This window comes from Pelophylax lessonae (genome assembly GCF_965119305.1).
Source record: "Pelophylax lessonae genome assembly, chromosome: 1".
NCBI lineage: Eukaryota > Metazoa > Chordata > Amphibia > Anura > Ranidae > Pelophylax > Pelophylax lessonae.
This window is the reverse complement of record NC_138768.1, coordinates 366,887,179-366,905,025: the sequence shown is the minus strand read 5'-3', so window position 1 is coordinate 366,905,025 and position 17,847 is coordinate 366,887,179. Positions and strand designations below refer to the sequence as shown.

Here is a 17,847-nt window from a genome sequence, read left to right as displayed (position 1 = left end):
AGTACCAAGGGCCCCATAGACTTTTTTGGGCAAATAACGTGCATTTAAGCCTTTAAATGAGGACTTTTGATTTTTCATGTTCGTGTCCCCTAGACTTTAATGTTGTTCACATGTTCACTAGAACATTTCCCCTGTTCGAGATGTTCTGGTGCAAACCGAACAGTGGGGTGTTTGGCTCATCACTAGAGGGAACCAGAACACTAATCCCCTCGCTACTGGAGGACCTGTCACCTACCCCCTGTACCATGCTTAATGGCTGGCTGAAATGTACTTTGCACTAGTTACTGTTTGATAATGTGAAAACAATTACTGGTTACCCATAGCAACTGCATTCCTCCTCCTGTTTGCCTTGCCAAGTAGACCTTTCATAGTGGCTTTGCTTCAAATCCCACATGTGCTTTACTGACCCTGTTATTTCATACACCAGAAACCATTATACACCCCTTTGAATGACTTCAGACCAGGCTTGAGAGAGTTTGAAATCTTTACTGCAATTTCTTACTGCAGAACAGACAACATGCATAACAAAGTGCAGAGCCTAAACTAACTAACAGAGGTAGCTGCCCAGGCATACCTTTACAGGTGCTAGTCTAAAGCTGGCGATCCCCAATGACTGGTAGTGTCTACTGGAACACCAGCATCTTGTGCTTATTACATGCTGGTTCTTGGATGTTTGGCTTCCGAGAACTGTGGTGTTTCTTCATTCTCTTAGCTACCATTCGACTCTAAGCTTTCCCAAGAGCCCCCCTCAAAGTGACCTTTCCCCTATTTACATATATCACCGGGTGCTACAGGTAACCCTTTTCCCAGCCTGGGCAAACCAACTACCTAACTAATACACAATACTGTAGGCTACCTGTTTAAACACTGATTAACCAGCCAGATTATACAATATCCATAACACTGAATTATATCATATTCTGCTGGAGAAAGCTCAAACAACATGTGGCAAAAAAAATACACTCTGTTTAGAAAAGAACAGTATTGAGGTACAGTTTGGCTGCTTACAACCTACTGCTGACTATAGAATTCACAAAAATGCAAAAAGGAATTTAGTAAAGTACTAAATCCCTACATGTATAGTAACAGAAATGTCTGATTGTTTTCCAGAATAATATCCGAGATATAACAGATGCCCTTATTCAACTCTGCAGTAACAGAAACACTGTGGATAAACATCACAAACTAACTGATGAACAGATCATAATCACTGTGAATGACATATTTGGTGCAGGTGATGTTTTATTATATCTTATAGTTAATTCAGTAACGTGCACACTAACATTTCACTCCTATTATATTTATAGTTTGTTGTAGTGGGCCTATTTAGGAAAAGCTGTGAAAAAACAATATTTTTGCTGAGCTGCACTTAGGCCTCTCTCAAAGCAGAATAAGTTTTGTAATTTACACATGCAAAAAAAAATGAAAAAAGTAGACAGCTTAAAAATGTGGATAGAAATGTCAAAGTTTTAAAAAATTGAACAATATAATAGCAACATAAGTAAATATGGGGATTTAGTCACACCATATGGCCATATTGTGCTTAAGCCCACCACTGTGTCAAAGTACCCCATCTTCAGTGGGTCCTACACTATTCATAGAAAAGATAAATCCCACTTCTCAGAACCATAGGGCATACTCACTCCTTGCATGGGAGAAGTTTTCTAGCTGCAGATTCCTCTGCTTTTTTTGTGTATGTGTGCTCTATTATATGGTTCAATTTTTATATTGGTCTTTTAGCAGCAACAACCTTAGAATTGTGTGTTTAGGGTGTTTAGGGTATGCCCCCCAATACCTTTTTTGTTACATGTTTAGTCCTGACCAGACTTTAAGGTGGAGCACCCCACTCTCATACACCAATACATCATTATCATTGTCCACCTATGACCTATGAGTAATTATAGGAGGGGTCCCTTCAATGCAGTTTTAGCAGAGGAATCTGCAGCTAGCAAACTTCTCCCATGCAAGGAGTGAGTATGGTTCTGAGAAGTGGGATTTATCTTTAATTTTATGGAAACTGTAGGACCCACTGAAAATGGGGTACTTTGATGTAGTGGTGGGCTTAAGCACAATATGGCCATATGGTGTGACTAAATCCCCATATTTACTTAATAAGAGCATGTGTTTTTAAGTAGCCTTGCAAGATTTGAAAGCAACTTTTTTTTTTGTGTATGTGTGCGCTATTATATGGTTTAATTTGTATATTGGTCTTTTAGCAGCACCAACCTTAGAATTGTGTGTTTAGGGTGTGCCCCCAATATCTTTTTTGTTAAAGTTTTAAAAAAAGACCACTTTAAAATAAATATTTCACAAACCTAGGCAAGTAAAATAAATATATGATTTTACTATCAATACTCAGAAGCTACATTTGGTGAAAATCATGTATCCAAATTACCAGCAGATACAGAAATACAGTCTACATATGGAAAGCAAGGAAGTAAAGAAAACTGCCCACCTTGCCTTCCCAAACACAGCCTTCTTGTGATTGTCTGGGGTGGATATCCTAGAGCTAATTGAAGGGAGACAAGTTCTCAAGATCCTTCTGGAATCTCTTCAAAGATCTGACAAAAGCAATAATCTTCTATAGACTTCTTAGAAGTGCTTACACTTTTCAATTTCAAAAGTTTTCAAATTAGTCAAAATATTCATTACTGCCCATACAGGGGCAAAGCAGAAGTGCCAAGTTACCTCTACTATTCAATTTTGTTAGCAGAAAAAAAAAAATTGTTAGAAACTTGGCTCCGTCCTATGAGCTTTTGAGAAACTGACAATTAATGCAAAGCAGTCTTGTTTTGAACAGAGAACTGAGCTTTCATACATGAAAGCTGCCATGTTCTACAATACCCAACAACTATCTGCTTAGAAGTGAATATTTTTTGCACACTGGTAACACAATTCTTCAATGCATCTAAGATTATTTTTATTATTACTATTTTTCCCTGTTTTTAGGATTTGACACCGTATCATCTGGACTACTGTGGTGTATGTTGTACTTATTGAAGTATCCAGATATACAAGATAAAATTCACAAGGAAATAGGTAAATATTTGTGTTAGCACAATACAGTTTTAGGGTGTAAAACTAAAACCACATAGCTTGTACCACTATCTCATTGAAGCCAGTGAATGGCAAGTACAGCTGCTATCAGATTTAGAGCATTTAGCCTAAAGCTGTTATAGATAGGTCAATATTTGGCTGGTGCAGCAGGGGCTGGCCACATTTCGAACCATATGTGGCTGTTCCTGTTTGACAGAATTCAACCTTTAGCTTGACTCCTGTCAAGCGGTTTGTTGGAAAACCTTTGTTGATTAGGGCTACAGCCAATTTGACTACAACCACTGATCAGTGTATTCTTACAGTAGAGAATACTGCTGTCAGAATAAAATATCCTGGCGGGAAGGATTCCTCTATCCACACAAATGAGCTGGTATGCACCAGTATACTGAATGGAAGTGGGTGTTGGCGCTGCTAATAGTGAATGTAATAAGTATGTGCAAAATAACAAAAAGTGGTGAGTGGTCTTAAACCTAAAAGAACAAGCTAATGTATAATTAAATAAATACATAAAATAAACAATATTGGTAGTTTTGAGAACTGTGCAAACCATGCATATGATACTTTAAAAAATTCTAATTGTATGATAACATCTAGCACATAAAAGTCCAATAATGGTACTAGTCACACTGTGAAAGTGCAAGTGCAATATTAAAAAAGTGACTGTGTGCCAAATCCCTAAAAAAATATGCAAATAAAAAATAAAATGAAGTTTGGCAGCAAAAACCCTTAATAGGGGTTAACCTCTCTCATAGAGTGTAGATAACTTCCAGGAAAAAAACAGTTCATATAATTGTGCTCAGTGTTCTGTTAACGTCCATTAATCCAAAATGTTACTGTCCCTTTAAGGTACTTCAAAAATGGAGGATAATTATATGTAGCACCCTCCTAGATAGGTCCTAGGTAGGAAGTATGGTTTGCTCTGCCTGCTTATCAGGAGAGCGGTAGGTAAAACCTAGTTGCTCTTTCTGCTTAACAGGGGAGAAGGATTTCTAGTCAGGCCTGTTGCATTTGTCTATGTGTGATTCATCTGGTCTGAGGGAGTGTCTTCACTGTGTCCAATAGGGGAGCCTGTTGGACAGTGGAGGAAACCCAGCCAGTGACGCACAGGCTTCGTAACTGTCCCAGTGGGTTGGCACAGACAGTGGTGCATCCTGGGATATGTATAAAAGCCAAGGACACATGTGACAGGGGTCTTTGGGCGGGAAGCCAGATCCCAGGAGGAGGGTGACAGCTGTCTCTCCTTCTGTTTGCTGAGGAAGGTGGTCATAGGCAGTCAGCCTAGTGAACCAGTGGTGTGACTGAACCCAGAGGTCCAGTGAAACTGACTGTAGAGGTGAAGGCAGAGCAACTCTGGAAAAACAGTGTCCGTGAGTACAGGGGAGCTTGCCAAAGGGTATGCTCGGGAAGGAACCAATAGTTAATAGTTGGAGTATCCCACTCATCCCTTCTACCATCCCAGTTCTAAATAAAACACAAAACCCAAATTCCCTGGACTGATTATTGTCTGAGCCAAGAACTGTTACTGCTCTTTACTGTCAGTTGCTAATGGTAACCCAGGGGACCCAAGAAAGTGTAATTCTCAGCAGCTCTCTAGGGAGCAGAGCTACATATAGTAGAGACAGCAAATCCAGAAAACCCCCAACGGTGCATTTACTCCCAGTGCTATCACTCGTGTTCCCCAATGGGGTTAAACTCACCAGATAGCAGGCCCTTTAACCGGGGTATACAGCTCTGAGAATATAACTCTCAAGGGTGACTCCTCTCCCCTCGCCTCCAGTCAATGGTATTAGCTCTGTGGAAACCCTCCCTCGAACAGTGTCGATTCTTGCTCTCATTTTATTTTTTCATTATTTATTATTTTTTGCACAGTTCTCAAAACTACCAATATTGTTATTTTATTTATTTATTTATTTTTTTACAAAATATCTTTATTGAGGATTAACATGAAAAGAAACTGGCATACAGCAAATTCACAGTAATGTCTGTGTTAACAGGTGTGATGAAACTTCAAACATATTCTGACATCAGTTAGACATTAGGAGTCAAAAAGCAGTAACAGTACGTGATGTAGCATATTTTAAGGGAACTTACTAAATCTTATTAAATCACATTGAAAATCGTAAGGAATAAGTCTGCTCAAACGAATGACCTTAAATCGTGAATAGACCAAAAGAGGGTGGCATATGAAAAAGGTTACAGAAAGTAAACCGATTTTGAGTAGGTGTACGGGTTTAAAAAGAGGTTCTTTAAGTATGATGTATTTAACCATATAGTCAGTTTTAAATAAAGAGTGATATAATAAAAATTGAAGGGGTGATAACAAGACTCATTTAAGTGGGATAATATAGCCTGCTGTATGACGCAACTCCCTGGATGGAAAGGGGGTCCCCCACACCTCACAGGATGGAGGGTGCTTACCCCCCCCCCCCCCATAGTGGGAGCAGCGTATTAGCACAAAAAAAGAAGAAAGATGTAATGATTCTCCTTGATGGAAAGGAGAGGGGTGATGGGGAGGATGGAGAGAGGGGGGAGGGAAGGAGGGATGAAAGGGGGGGGTCAGAGTCTCTGTCCTCGATGGGATAAACAGTTAGGATTCAGTGAAGGTGTAGATGAGCATTAACGGTTGGTCTAGAATTATAGTACATATTTGCCGGGGTGTGAGTGCGTGATAAGAGGATACAGAGTACCTCTCGAACTCAACCCTTTTTAGAGGTGAGAGGAACTCATTTTAGTTCTGGAGTTAAAGTTATTGCTTCTATTTGAGTCATATTTGTATGGGGAGAGAAGTTGTATTTACATGGCTTTAGAGGTTTGTGTATTATTTTGTTGTGTTTTTTTGCAAAGATTGGCATAGGCTTCAGAGTGAATATAAAAGGTCCATGAGTTCCATATTTGTGAATATTTTTCAGTGCTATCTCGTGCTATGGAAATTAGTTCTTCCATTTTTGCTATTTTCTCAATTCTTTGTAGCCATTCTTTCACGGATGGGGGGTGTGTGTCTTCTAGTGAGTAGGAATACAGATCTTAGCTGGATTAATGAGGTAAGGGAGTAAACTTTTGCGGTATCCATGCGGAGGCATTTGCGAATGGTGGAGAAGAAATTGTGCCGGAGTGTAAGGTATGGGGGAAAGAGTCAGCGAAAAAGGGATGTTGTGTACTTGCTCCCAAAACGGCTGAAATATGGGACATGAGCAGAGCAGGTGAATTAATGTACCAGGTTCCTTAAAGCATCTCCAGCATTCATTAGGAACATCTGGGTAGAATTTGTTAATAATTGAAGGTGTTCTGTACCAGCGGGTCATAGTTTTATAGCAATTTTCTTGTAGGGAAACATTTAATGAACTTTTGTGTGTGTTGGTGTAAATGTTTTCCCACTGTTGGTCAGAGATAGAAATGTAGAGATCATTTTCCCAGGCCGTACGTGTTATATCGGTCGCTATAGGGGTTTTTGGGAAGAGTGAGTTGTAAACTGTGGATATTAAGTGCCTTTGTGGAGATGTTGAGGTACATAATTTTTCAAAGAGTGTTAGCTCTCTAGAAAGTGCTCTGGTTCGATTTAGAGAGGAAAGGAAGTGGCGTATTTGGAAGTATATCCAGTTAGGTATGGGGGAGATTTGAGTGCAGTACGGTCCAGAAGAGCTCCACTTTTGTAGAATTGGTAAGCTCTAATGGATTTGCTTCTTTGTAAGTCTACGAGAAAATTCTCAGTCATTCCTGGGCTAAAGTCAGGGTTGAGGTTTAACGGAGATAACGGCCCTGGATTAGATGATAGGTTTGCGTATTTACATGTTTCTTTAAAGCAGGACAAAGTGGTATTAATCAGGAGGTGTTTCTTCAATGAGCTAGGTACGTGAGTGTGATCTATCCATGGGATGGTGTATAAAGGTATGATGGAGAATGTGTCTTCCAACGTTATCCAGTCTTTACTGGATCTATGTATATGCCAATCTACTAGTCTCGTGAGGTGACAGGCCCAGTAATACTTTTTGAGGTCGGGAAAGCCGATTCCTCCTACCGATTTCGGCTTTGTTAAGAGATCATATGCGAGTCTGGAACGTTTATGATTCCATAAGAATTGTATACAAATTGATATGAAAGTTTTCAAGAAAGATGGGGGAATTTTTACAGGGATAGTCTGGAGTAGGTATAGTACACGAGGCAGAATGTTCATTTTTATTATCGCGGCTCTTCCGAACCACGGAAAAATTAGGTTTATTCCATTTTTTGATGTCGTCTTTTATAGTTTGGAGTATAGGAGTAAAATTTTTAGGGAAAATGTCAGATAGATTAGTCGGTATGTAAATGCCTAAATATTTAATAGTGTCGGGTGCCCATTGAAATGGGAAGTTATGTTTACATTGGGAGATCTTATCCTGGGTCAGAGAAACATTTAGGGCTTGGGATTTTGAAAAATGAATCTTGAAATTTGAGATTTTTTGAAAGTTTTGAAATTCTTTCAGTAGGGTTGAGATAGATAAGAGCGGTTCGCAGAGGAATAGTAGAATATCGTCTGCGAATGCTGCGATTTTATATGTGTGAGATTTAATATTGATGCCACGGATGTCTGGATTGTTAGCTAGTGAGCGTAGGGACGGTTCTAGCATGAGAATAAATAGTATGGGAGATAGCGGGCATCCCTGCCTCGCTCCATTGGAGATAGAGAAGGCGTTTGACAGGTGGCCATTCACTCTGACACTAGCGGATGGAGTAGAATACAGTGACATAATGTAATTGATCATCTTGTCTTGAAATCCCAAGTGCTTCAGGACACATGTCATATATGTCCAATCCAACCTGTCAAATGCCTTCTCGGTGTCCAGTGAAAGTATAAATCCCTCGTGTTTGTTGGCTGTCAACCAGTGATGAATGCTAATTGCCTTGATGGTGTTGTCTCGGGCTTCTCGTCCCGAGACAAATCCAACTTAATCTTTATCGATTATGTTTGGTAGGTTGGGGAGAATTCTGTTTGCAAGTATCTTGGCATATCATTTTATATCCACGTTTAGCAGGGATATAGGTCTGTAATTTGTAACACAAGTGGCATCTTTCCCTTCTTTGGGGATGACTGTAATTTGGGCATCTAGCAATCTGTTTGGTGGTATAGAGGGGTTGGATAGTAAATGAAATGCTTGTAATAGTGGGCCTGTGAGTAAATCTATAAATGTCTTATAGTATGGGGCTGTGAAACCATCTGGTCCTGGGCTTTTGCCCGCTTTGAGTTGGGAAAGGGCTTTCTTGACTTCATCTTGATTCATGGGTTGTTCTAAGAGAATAGATTGTGATTGCGGTATAGAATTGGGGCAGTGTTTTTGTAGAAAGTTTTGTATAAGCAAGTGTTTGTCAGTAAGTGGGACCGTGGGGTGTAGATTGTATAATTTTGAGTAGTATTTTTCGAATTGGGTTGCGATATCAGGAGTGGCTTTAGAACTCGATTTTGGTTATCTTTGATATTATGAATGGTGAGATTAGCCCTTTTTGCTTGTAATGCTCTCGCTAGGAATTTGCTTCTCTTGTTGTTATTAAATTCATAGAACAGCTTTTGCTGCAGAATGAATTTACATTTTGGTCTTAACATTAAGAGTTTCCAATAAGAGTTGTCTGTGTTTTATGAGTTCCTGGTATGTTTGTTGTGCTTGAGTGCTTTTGTGTGAAGTCTCAAGATTTTTGATTTTTTGCACTAGGTTTTGAAGTTCTGCTTGTTGAGTTTTTCGTCTGGAGGCTTTAAGGGAAATAAGTTTCCCTCTCAGTACACATTTGTGTGTTTCCCATAGTGTGATGGGATTGGTATCTGGGTGAGCGTTATCGGCAAAGAAATCATTAATGTCCTTGTGGATGGTTTGTATGTTGGAGTCTGTGATTAAAAGAGTAGGGTCAAGTCTCTAAAATTGGGGTCGCGTAGGAGTCGATGGGATTGAAAGTGTCATGGATATCGGGTGGTGGTCGACAATAACATTGGTTCGATCTATGCTTTACGTAATATAGGTAAGTCATTTTGTGACATAAAGAGGTATTCTATGCGAGAGTATTTGTTGTGTGGAGGGGAAAAAAACTATAGTCTTTGGTAGACGGAAAGAGTGTTCACCAAGTATCGTGTAGAAGGAGTTCTTGCAGTTGCAATTTTATCTGTTTTAGAGCTCTGTAAGGGAGGGAGGTAGTACCAGTAGAAGTGTCAAGAATGGGGCAAAGTGCCACATTGAAGTCTCCACCTAGGATGGTTATACTTGTTTTAAATTCCGCAAGAGTGGTAGCAATTTTTCAAAAGAATGTGACTTGGGCCGCGTTTGGACTGTATATGTTCACCAGCATGAAAGGTTTATTTGCTATTGTGCCTTTTAAAAAGATAAATCTTCCTTCTGGGTCAATATTTTAATCCTGTAGGACCCAATTCACATTTTTAGATATTAAGATGGAGACCCCTTTGGTTTTTGCTAGAGGGTTCGTAGAATGGAATGAAATGGGGTAGGATCGATTTGAGAGCTTTGGTGTGTATTTAGATCTAAAGTGAGTCTCCTGCAGATATACAACATCCGCTTTCAGTTTGGACATAAGATCAAGTATTTGACTGCGTTTCTCTGGAATGTTCAGACCTTTGGCATTTAAAGACACCACTTTAAGTGTAGTGGATTTGTCATTTTGGTTTGGGCTAGGCATTTTAGGTATGTAGCAGTGTAGTTATCAATTAAAAAGGGATGGGTTGAAAAGTTTTGTATATTGTTCGGCACTCACAAATTGAGAGAATTGGGGGACAGAGACTGTGAGGGAAGATAAAAGAGAGGGTGGGAAGGTGGAATAAGTTGGAGGTGGGGAGTGTGGGAGGAAGGGATAGAGGATAGAGGAGAAGGAGAGAGATCGAGAGGGGATGGGAGAATGTAGGGGGGGTAAAAACCGAACAATTCGGAATTGGTCGACAAGGGAAAAGCACCAGCAATTCCTGTCGTTGGGGAGGGAGGTCTGTGTTTGATATGGATTAGTATGGTGTCAATTGTAGTCCCAGTGAGGAGAGGAACAGAGAGTCAGAGATGGTATACAGTGACCATTTTGAAAGAATGCTTGTTAAGTTTAGCCAATGGGGAAAGAAGAAGAAAAACTTTTGTATATAGTAGCTATAAGAATAAGGAGATAAGTAATAGCAGGCTGTATATCGTGGGGGAGCCTTTAAGCATGAATTACATTTTAGAACTATAATTTGTAATTAAAACATCAGCAACCAATTACAACTTGTAAGACTGTCGAAGTGTTGTCTTTTTTTTTTTTTTCCCTTTCCTTTTGTCCCTTCTTTTTAATCCCCTTCTCCTTTTTCTTCCTTCCCCTACCCCTTCCTTCCCTTCCCTTTTCATGCCTCATCTCTTCATAGGAAGGAGGCTCGGCCCTAGAGAGCTGATCTCTGCCACCCATCATGGTTGCATATAGACATTAATTGACTAATAATAATGTGTTATTGCATTTAAATGGCTTCTCTATAGATCATGCGGTAATACATAGAGTATTTTTCTCAAGTAAATGTTACCACATTCAGCATCAGCCAGTTGTCACCTTTCAAAGACTGGAGTTTGTGTCAAATTCCTGACAGGATCTTCTTCCCTTTATGTGGGGGGTAGTAAATATGAGGGCTATACTAACATGGGTAAGCGTGGGAAGCTCTATTCACCAATCTGATAAAAAAGTTTTGTCCAAAGTTAGAGTTTGGTGAATCTGCTTAGAATCTGGGGCTGGCGGTCTTCAAGTTATCAATGCAATGAAGTCGCTAGATGAATAAGAGTGTGTAGAGATACTTTACCAGTCCAGATTTTGCAGCGGTTTAAAAGGTTCGGAGATGGTAAGTCTACGGAAATTTTGCAGCCGGTCATGGAAGTCACATTGCTGGTTTAAGAAGTTGCCTGATGAGATCAAAGAATTGGTATGAAGATTAGCCATCAACGAAGAGCTAGGACTATTGTGAATAAAGTCAATCCATTCATTCAAGGTGGATGAGCGAACATAATACTAATAGGGAGAGAAAAGAACCAAAAAGGGGACAAGGAAGAGACAAGAAAGATGCTACAGTCTAATACAGGAGAACGATCATTCTGGTCTGTCTTGTCTTGATCTCCTGTGAGCTGGAGAGGCTGTAGGGCTTCCGTTGCTGCGGGTCCTATCTTGAGTTGAGGAGGATCTTCTAGGGGAAGTAGATCTAGGTCTTCTGATGTGGAAATCCTCTCTTTCTGGTATAGTGTCCATTGAATTGGCTCTTCCCAATTGTGGGGGATGAAGACTTCTGTACCAGTCAGGAAGGTCAATGCATGGTATGTTGAGTGTGTTGCAGAATGACACTAGGTCCTCGGGAACTCTCAAATTTGCTGTGCGTCCTTGGGAGGAGGCAGAGAGACAGAAAGGAAACTTCCATCTATAGTGTATGTCTCTGCTGCGGAGAAGCTCTAGCAGGGGGCGAAGGTATTTTCTTCTTTGCAACATTATTTGTGATAGATCTTGAAAGATTGTTATATCAGATCCATGATAGGATATGTTTTGGTTGTTTTCGGATCTTCTTAAGATATCTTCTTTGACCCTGAAGTTTACAAGACAGCAAATGATGTCTCTCGGTGGGTCAGTTTCTCTCGCCCTGGGTCTCAGAGCTCTATGTATATGCTCAATGTAAATTAGAGTGTCTGGGGGTCTTCCAAGAATTTTGTTAAATATGGTCGCAGTAGCTTGTTCTACCCGATTGGGCTCTACTGATTCTGGCAAACCTCTTACTCTCAGATCGTGACGCCTGCCACTATTATCTAGATCCTCCATGTGTCTTTGGAGGTCTCTTAATTGCGCAGTGTGGGATCTGGAGGTTGTATGTAGGTTTTGGATGGAATTACCTTGAATTTCTGTTCTTTCTTCCACTTCCTCAATCCTTAATGTAGTGGATTGTAGATCTCTTCTCAGATCCGGACAGAGCGATGGTGAAGTGGGTCTTGATGTCTTCTGTGATTGTTCTTAGATCCTGCATATTTAGGGGTTGCTGTATGCAGGCTTGTGGGGGTTGATGTTGAGCCTGAGCGATCTGGGGAGAAGTTGCAGGTATTGAGTCTGCAGAGTGTGGGGCGGAAGATCCTCCTCTTGTGACTTCCGCATAGGCTCGATTTGGAGCCTGGGCCTCATGTGGTGGCTGCCGGAATAGATCCGGAATACTGCGGCTGGTCTGCATTGTATTCGCTCTCGGAGAGCGCGATCGCTTTGGGGAGTTGGCGGCCGAAGATTTCCCCATGCTTGATGAGTCTGAAGTGCGGATGGCTGTGCTTGGTTGTAGCTTTCTCCTCTCTCTGACCGGGAACACTGTGATTAGATTTCCATGTCTGTTTGGCGGTAATCCACGCCCCCTCGGGCAATCTTTATGTTAGAGATGTTGTGGTAAATGCCCAGGGTAGGTTTACAGGTGTTCAGGGCTTTGTGGTATCTCTATTGGGATGCTAATTCTGGGATCTGCTCCTGGAGAGGCATGGAGGCTGCCAGGGTGTGCTAGGCCACAGCCAAAATGGCGGCCGGCGGCGGGGAGAAGGGTGGCCTGGGGCATCTGCGGGTCTTCTAACGGTAGATCAGCCCCGGTGGAAGGTAGGTGAGGGGGCATTGGGGTGGCTCGTTAGGGTATGTGAGTGTCGCCTACCTTCCGTCCAAGATTAGAGGCATCAGGCTACGGCGCTAGTACAGGAAAGGCCGCGGCTGCGGCTTAGGAAGTAGGCCAAGGTCTCTTTGTGGTGAATTCTGGGATCCCGAAGTCAAAATAGAGGCATCAATTGAGTCCAGAAGGTAAGCTTAGGCAGCTAAAAGCTATTTTGGATCCAATCACTGGCCAGGTGTATCGGATGGCTGCTGATGGAGAGTTCCTGGTGGCGGAGCGGGAGCCGGCGCGGTAGGCCTGGGGCCTAATGCGGCTGAATCCAGATACCCACGGGGAAATACAGGCAGCTGCCAAATGTATGTGAGCAGGTCAGGCACCCAAGTTTGTTTTCGGGGCTGATGGCTGGTTTAAAACGGCGGATTTTAATGGATTGGAGTGTCCCTGTATAGGAGCTCCTTTCCAGCGCATCTTGTCAGGTCGGCTTCCAGTCACGCCCCTTATTTATTTAAGGTTTACTAGCTTTTACTTTGAGGTTTAAGACCACACACCACTTTTTGATATTTTGCACATACTTATTACATTCACTATTAGCAGCGCCAACACCCACTTCCATTCAGTATACTTCATTCAGACGCCACCTTGGGTGGTTAGTTGCAGTGGGGGCAGAAGCAGCTAGAACTTCATGCTTTATATAGATCCATAGCGTGGGACTAAACACATAATTTTTTTCTAAATATGCACCAGTACCCACTCCTTTTTAGGAGTTAGGTATTATTAACCCACTAATGTAAACAAACACCAGGTTTTTCTTTGCTGTTAGATAACACTAAGGCTCGGTTCACATATATGCGATGCGGGAAGGCTGCGAATTCGCAGCCTTTTCCCGCATCGCACACGCACCCCCGGCAGTTCACACTGCCATATGCGATACGCTGGGGGTGTCAATGTAATCTTAACGACACCCCCAGTTTGATCGCATATCGCAGTGCGATCGTGCAGTTCGCACAGGATCGGATCGCACAAGTGTGAACTGCTGTGCGATCCGATCCTGATGCGGCTAGAAAAAAGGGTCCTGTGCGTGTTTGGAGCGGCTGCGGTGCGAATTTAGCCATACAAACCGTATGGCTAAACTCGCACCGCACAGCCGATCGCATGTAATGTCGGAGCAGTGCGCTCCGATATTACATGCGAACCCCGCACACGCACAAGTGTGAACCGGGGCTAAAACTAGACTTTATAGTCTTTGTTGTTATCTTTGAGGATCTTTGGGGATGAATCACTTCACATTGCAAGCAGCTACAGAGGTCAGGGATTACAAGCTCTTGACTTCTTGTTAGGAATATATAATGTTCATAATTTGTGCACAGGGGCTATTTAGGTTTAATAACAGGTATAATAGGAAATAGCTAATAAATCTGGGCCTGACATTTTCATAGTATATACTGCTGTAAACTCAAACCTAAATCCCAATCTTGCAAGTTACTAACAACTGAGCCATTGAGTTGTACCTAGTTGCCATACTCCCTTTAGAAGGAAAGGTAATTTTTTACCAAAAAGCACACTATGCTGTCCTATCAGCATATAATGCTAAATGTACCTTCCAACCAGGGTTCCCTTTCAGTTCAAAGAGAAGATTGTTATGGCCTACATTCTTTAACCTGAAAGAGAGACCTGGCTGAAAAGTAATTTTAGCACACTACATGCTTTACCCATATATGCCAGAAAAAAGGGCTTTTTGGTAAAGGTGAACTTACCCTTTAACATCCATATTGCAAAACATGTAGAAATGTTTGTCTGTACTAAGCTTTAAGCTGGCCATACATGGTTCGAAGCCAGTTCAGCAGGAACCAGCCGAACTCTGAACCATTAATGGGCAGGCTGAATGTACCAAGTTGATTGATCAATCAACTTGGATACAACCAGCCTGCTGGATTGTCTTGCTATTATCACTAGAGGCTGCTATAGCCGCTAGCGATAATCACTTCTCCCTGCGGGGACAGCTTCCCCGCCTGCCCCAGCCTTCCCGTCTGGAGAAGACAATTGCTGATTCCTCTGTCTGTTTTGATGGAGGAATCGTGCAATTTTCTTCCCTGCAACTTGTAGTTGCAGGAAAGAAATTTGCACCTTGTATGGCGAGCCTTTGGCATACTATTTTATGTAAATTGCATTAAGCCACATCCCAAAACTATCCTCTTTAATCTAGCTGCTATAAACGAAAAAAGTTCCAATCCCAATAGTTGTTTTGGGTTTCTGCAGCTTGCACATCACAACTGTATTGACCATACTTTTTTGTACTTCTTGCATCTATTTTTGTACAGATGAAAATATTGGAATCAGCAGATCCCCAAGATTTGATGATAGGAAAGTTTTACATTACACGGAAGCATTTATCAATGAAGTCATGAGACATTCATCATTTGTACCGTTTACAATTCCACACTGGTATGTATACATAAACATATTTCAAACACATGTTTAAACACAAAATGGAAAACTGTAGCAAATACTTACTTTAATTTTCCTTTAGACCCCGTTCACACTGGGGCGACCTGTCAGGCGACCTGGTCGCCTGACAGGTCGCCGTAGGTCGCCTGGCATAGAGAAGCTGTGGACCCGTTCTAATAGGAGCGACACAAGTCGCACCGACTTAGAAAAAGGGTCCTGAGCTTCTTTGGGGCGACCGGGAGCGACCTGCATTGACTTCAATGTTATGAAGTCCGTGCCGGCCACTCCGAGGTCGCGGTGCGAGCTGCGCGCCGCGACCTGTGAGGTCGCCCCGGGAAGTCGGATCGCCCCAGTGTGAACGGGGCCTTACTGGTGTCAATCCAGAAAACATGTGTTAGTAGCTCATCCTACTTCCACCCACAGGACTATGAAGTGCTGCAGCCCACATAAAAGTCCATTCCCCATTAAAAAACTAGGAATGAACTGGGTGGGTTTAGTACGTTGCCATGAATTGGTGCCAGGAAGGAAAATTATGGTAAGCATTTGATACAATTTTCCAGTTGTCAACTTGGCAGCATATGGTAGACCAATAATTTGTAACCAATGTGGGAAGCTTAAGGAAATCCAATTTTATAGGGAAGAGAGGAGGCTTCAGTCTTCCTGCCAAAAGCAGCAGTGGTGAGGAGTGCTGAGTCCATTAGTAGTGTTGAAGGAACATACCAGAAGAGGACCAGTTGACTGTCCCACATATCTTTTCCATCAGCACCCTTGCACAAGATACCCACAGTGTCAAAATGCTTCTTGGTCAAATTTGCAACAATTACTTGTGGTGGCTCCAGCCTGGCTGTATAGTAGGCTATTTTAATTAACTTTAGCAACTACAAAATGATTGTTTAAATATGCTTTCAAACCTTGTTGGCTCCTAAAAGACTGGGTATAGCCATTCTGTAGACATGTGCAATTCGTTTCAGGCCAAATGTAAAAAATGACTAATTTTTGGTCATTGAGAGATATGGATGTATATGAATCTCAGAATGAAATAGTAAAGAAAATAGGTTAATTGAAATTAGTTTTGTTTAATCGTTTTCTAACAAATTGCACATTTTTGGAACAATTTGAATTCTGATCGGTCTAAAAATGATCGACCAATTCAAATTCTGTGTGAATAATAGCTGGTTTGTTAAGGAGCAGGCCGGAAAGCCAGGCCACAGCGTCCTTAATAATCGATGACTCAGCTGTCAGCCGGCTTCACAAGGGGGCACGGTCACCCGCTGACACAATTGGCTAACTCTGCCCCTTTCTATTTAAGAAATGTCAGATGGTGGAGCAGGCAGTCAGTGGGGAGCCTTCAGGGAGGCTGGAGGTTTTTTTTTTTCTTTTCTCGGGTCTGTGATTAATGATCTACTTCGGGGGACATTTTTTAAAATGTTTTAACCACTTCAATACAGGGCACTTTCACCCCCTTCCTGCCCAGACCAATTTTCAGCTTTCAGTGCTCTCACACTTTGAATGATAATTACTCATGCAATGCTGTACCCAATAAAATTCACACAAATAGAGCTTTTTTTGGTGGTATTTTTTATTTTTTGCGATATAAGTGGAAAACGAGCGAAATTTAAAAAAAAAAAAAAAAAAAACATTTTGTTTTAGTTTCTATTATAAAATTTTGCAAATAAGTATTCTTTTTTTCATAAATTTGTGCCAAAATGTATACTGCTACATATCTTAAAAAATAACCCAAATTAGTGGATAGTATTTAGTCTGTGTGAAGGTTATAGAGTCTACAAGCTATGGTGCCAATCATTGAAAATTTATCACACCTGATATACCGACGGCCTATCAAATTTCTTGAGGCTTTGAAATGTCAGGCCAGTACAAATACCCCCCAAATTACCCCTTTTTGGAAAGTAGACAAGGTATTTTGTAAAAGGCATAGTGAGTTTTTTGAAGTTGTAATTTTTTCCCACAATTCTTGGGAATATAAAGAATGAATTAATTTATTTTTACACAAAATTGTCATAATAACAAATTATTTCTTACACACAGTATATGCATACTTGCACTTACACCCCAAAATACATTCTGCTACTCATCCTGAGTATGGCGAAAACACATGTGTGAGACTTTTACACAGCCAGGCCACATACAGAGGCCCAAACATGCAAGGAGCACCGTCGGGTGTTCTACGAGCATAAATTATACATGTAATTTCCTAACAACCTATTACACTTTTGAAGACCCTGAAGCATTAGGACAATGGAATTACCCACAAAATGACCCCATTTTGGAAAGAAAACACCCCTACGTATATTCTATGAGGCATAATGAGTCTTTTAAACATGTCATTATTTTTCCATACATTTTTGGAAAATGTAGAAATGTGGAAAAAATGAAAACGTATTTTTTTTTTTTTTTTTTACACAAAGTTGTCCATTTATAAGATATTTCTAACACATAGCATGTACATAGCAGAAATTACACCCCAAAATACATTCTGCTGCACCTCCTGAGTATGGCAATACCACATTTGTGAGACTTTTACACAGCCTGGCCACACACAGAAGCCCAACATTCAAGGAGCACCATCAGGTGTTCTAGGAGCATAAATGACACATATAATTTTGTAACGACCTATCACACTTTTGAAGGCCCTGGAGCACCAGGACAATCAAATTACCCACAAAATGACCCCATTTTAGAAAGCAAACATCCCAACACATAATCTAGGAGGCATGAGCTGCAGATAGGTACTCAGGTAC

General features: G+C 41.2%; 1 protein-coding gene across 1 annotated transcript in view; it reads left to right on the top strand.

Annotated features, from left to right (window-relative positions):
- LOC309545694 (cytochrome P450 1A1-like) overlaps positions 1-17,847 on the top strand; it is a gene marked incomplete at its 3' end in the record, with an annotated part of 35,899 nt that overhangs the window by 11,656 nt on the left and 6,396 nt on the right. Inside the window, exons 3-5 of the mRNA XM_082245030.1 lie at positions 1,111-1,234; positions 2,950-3,039; positions 14,962-15,085. Of these exons, the coding sequence (XP_082101156.1) occupies positions 1,111-1,234; positions 2,950-3,039; positions 14,962-15,085 (338 nt within the window). The remainder of the gene's footprint in view (positions 1-1,110; positions 1,235-2,949; positions 3,040-14,961; positions 15,086-17,847) is intronic.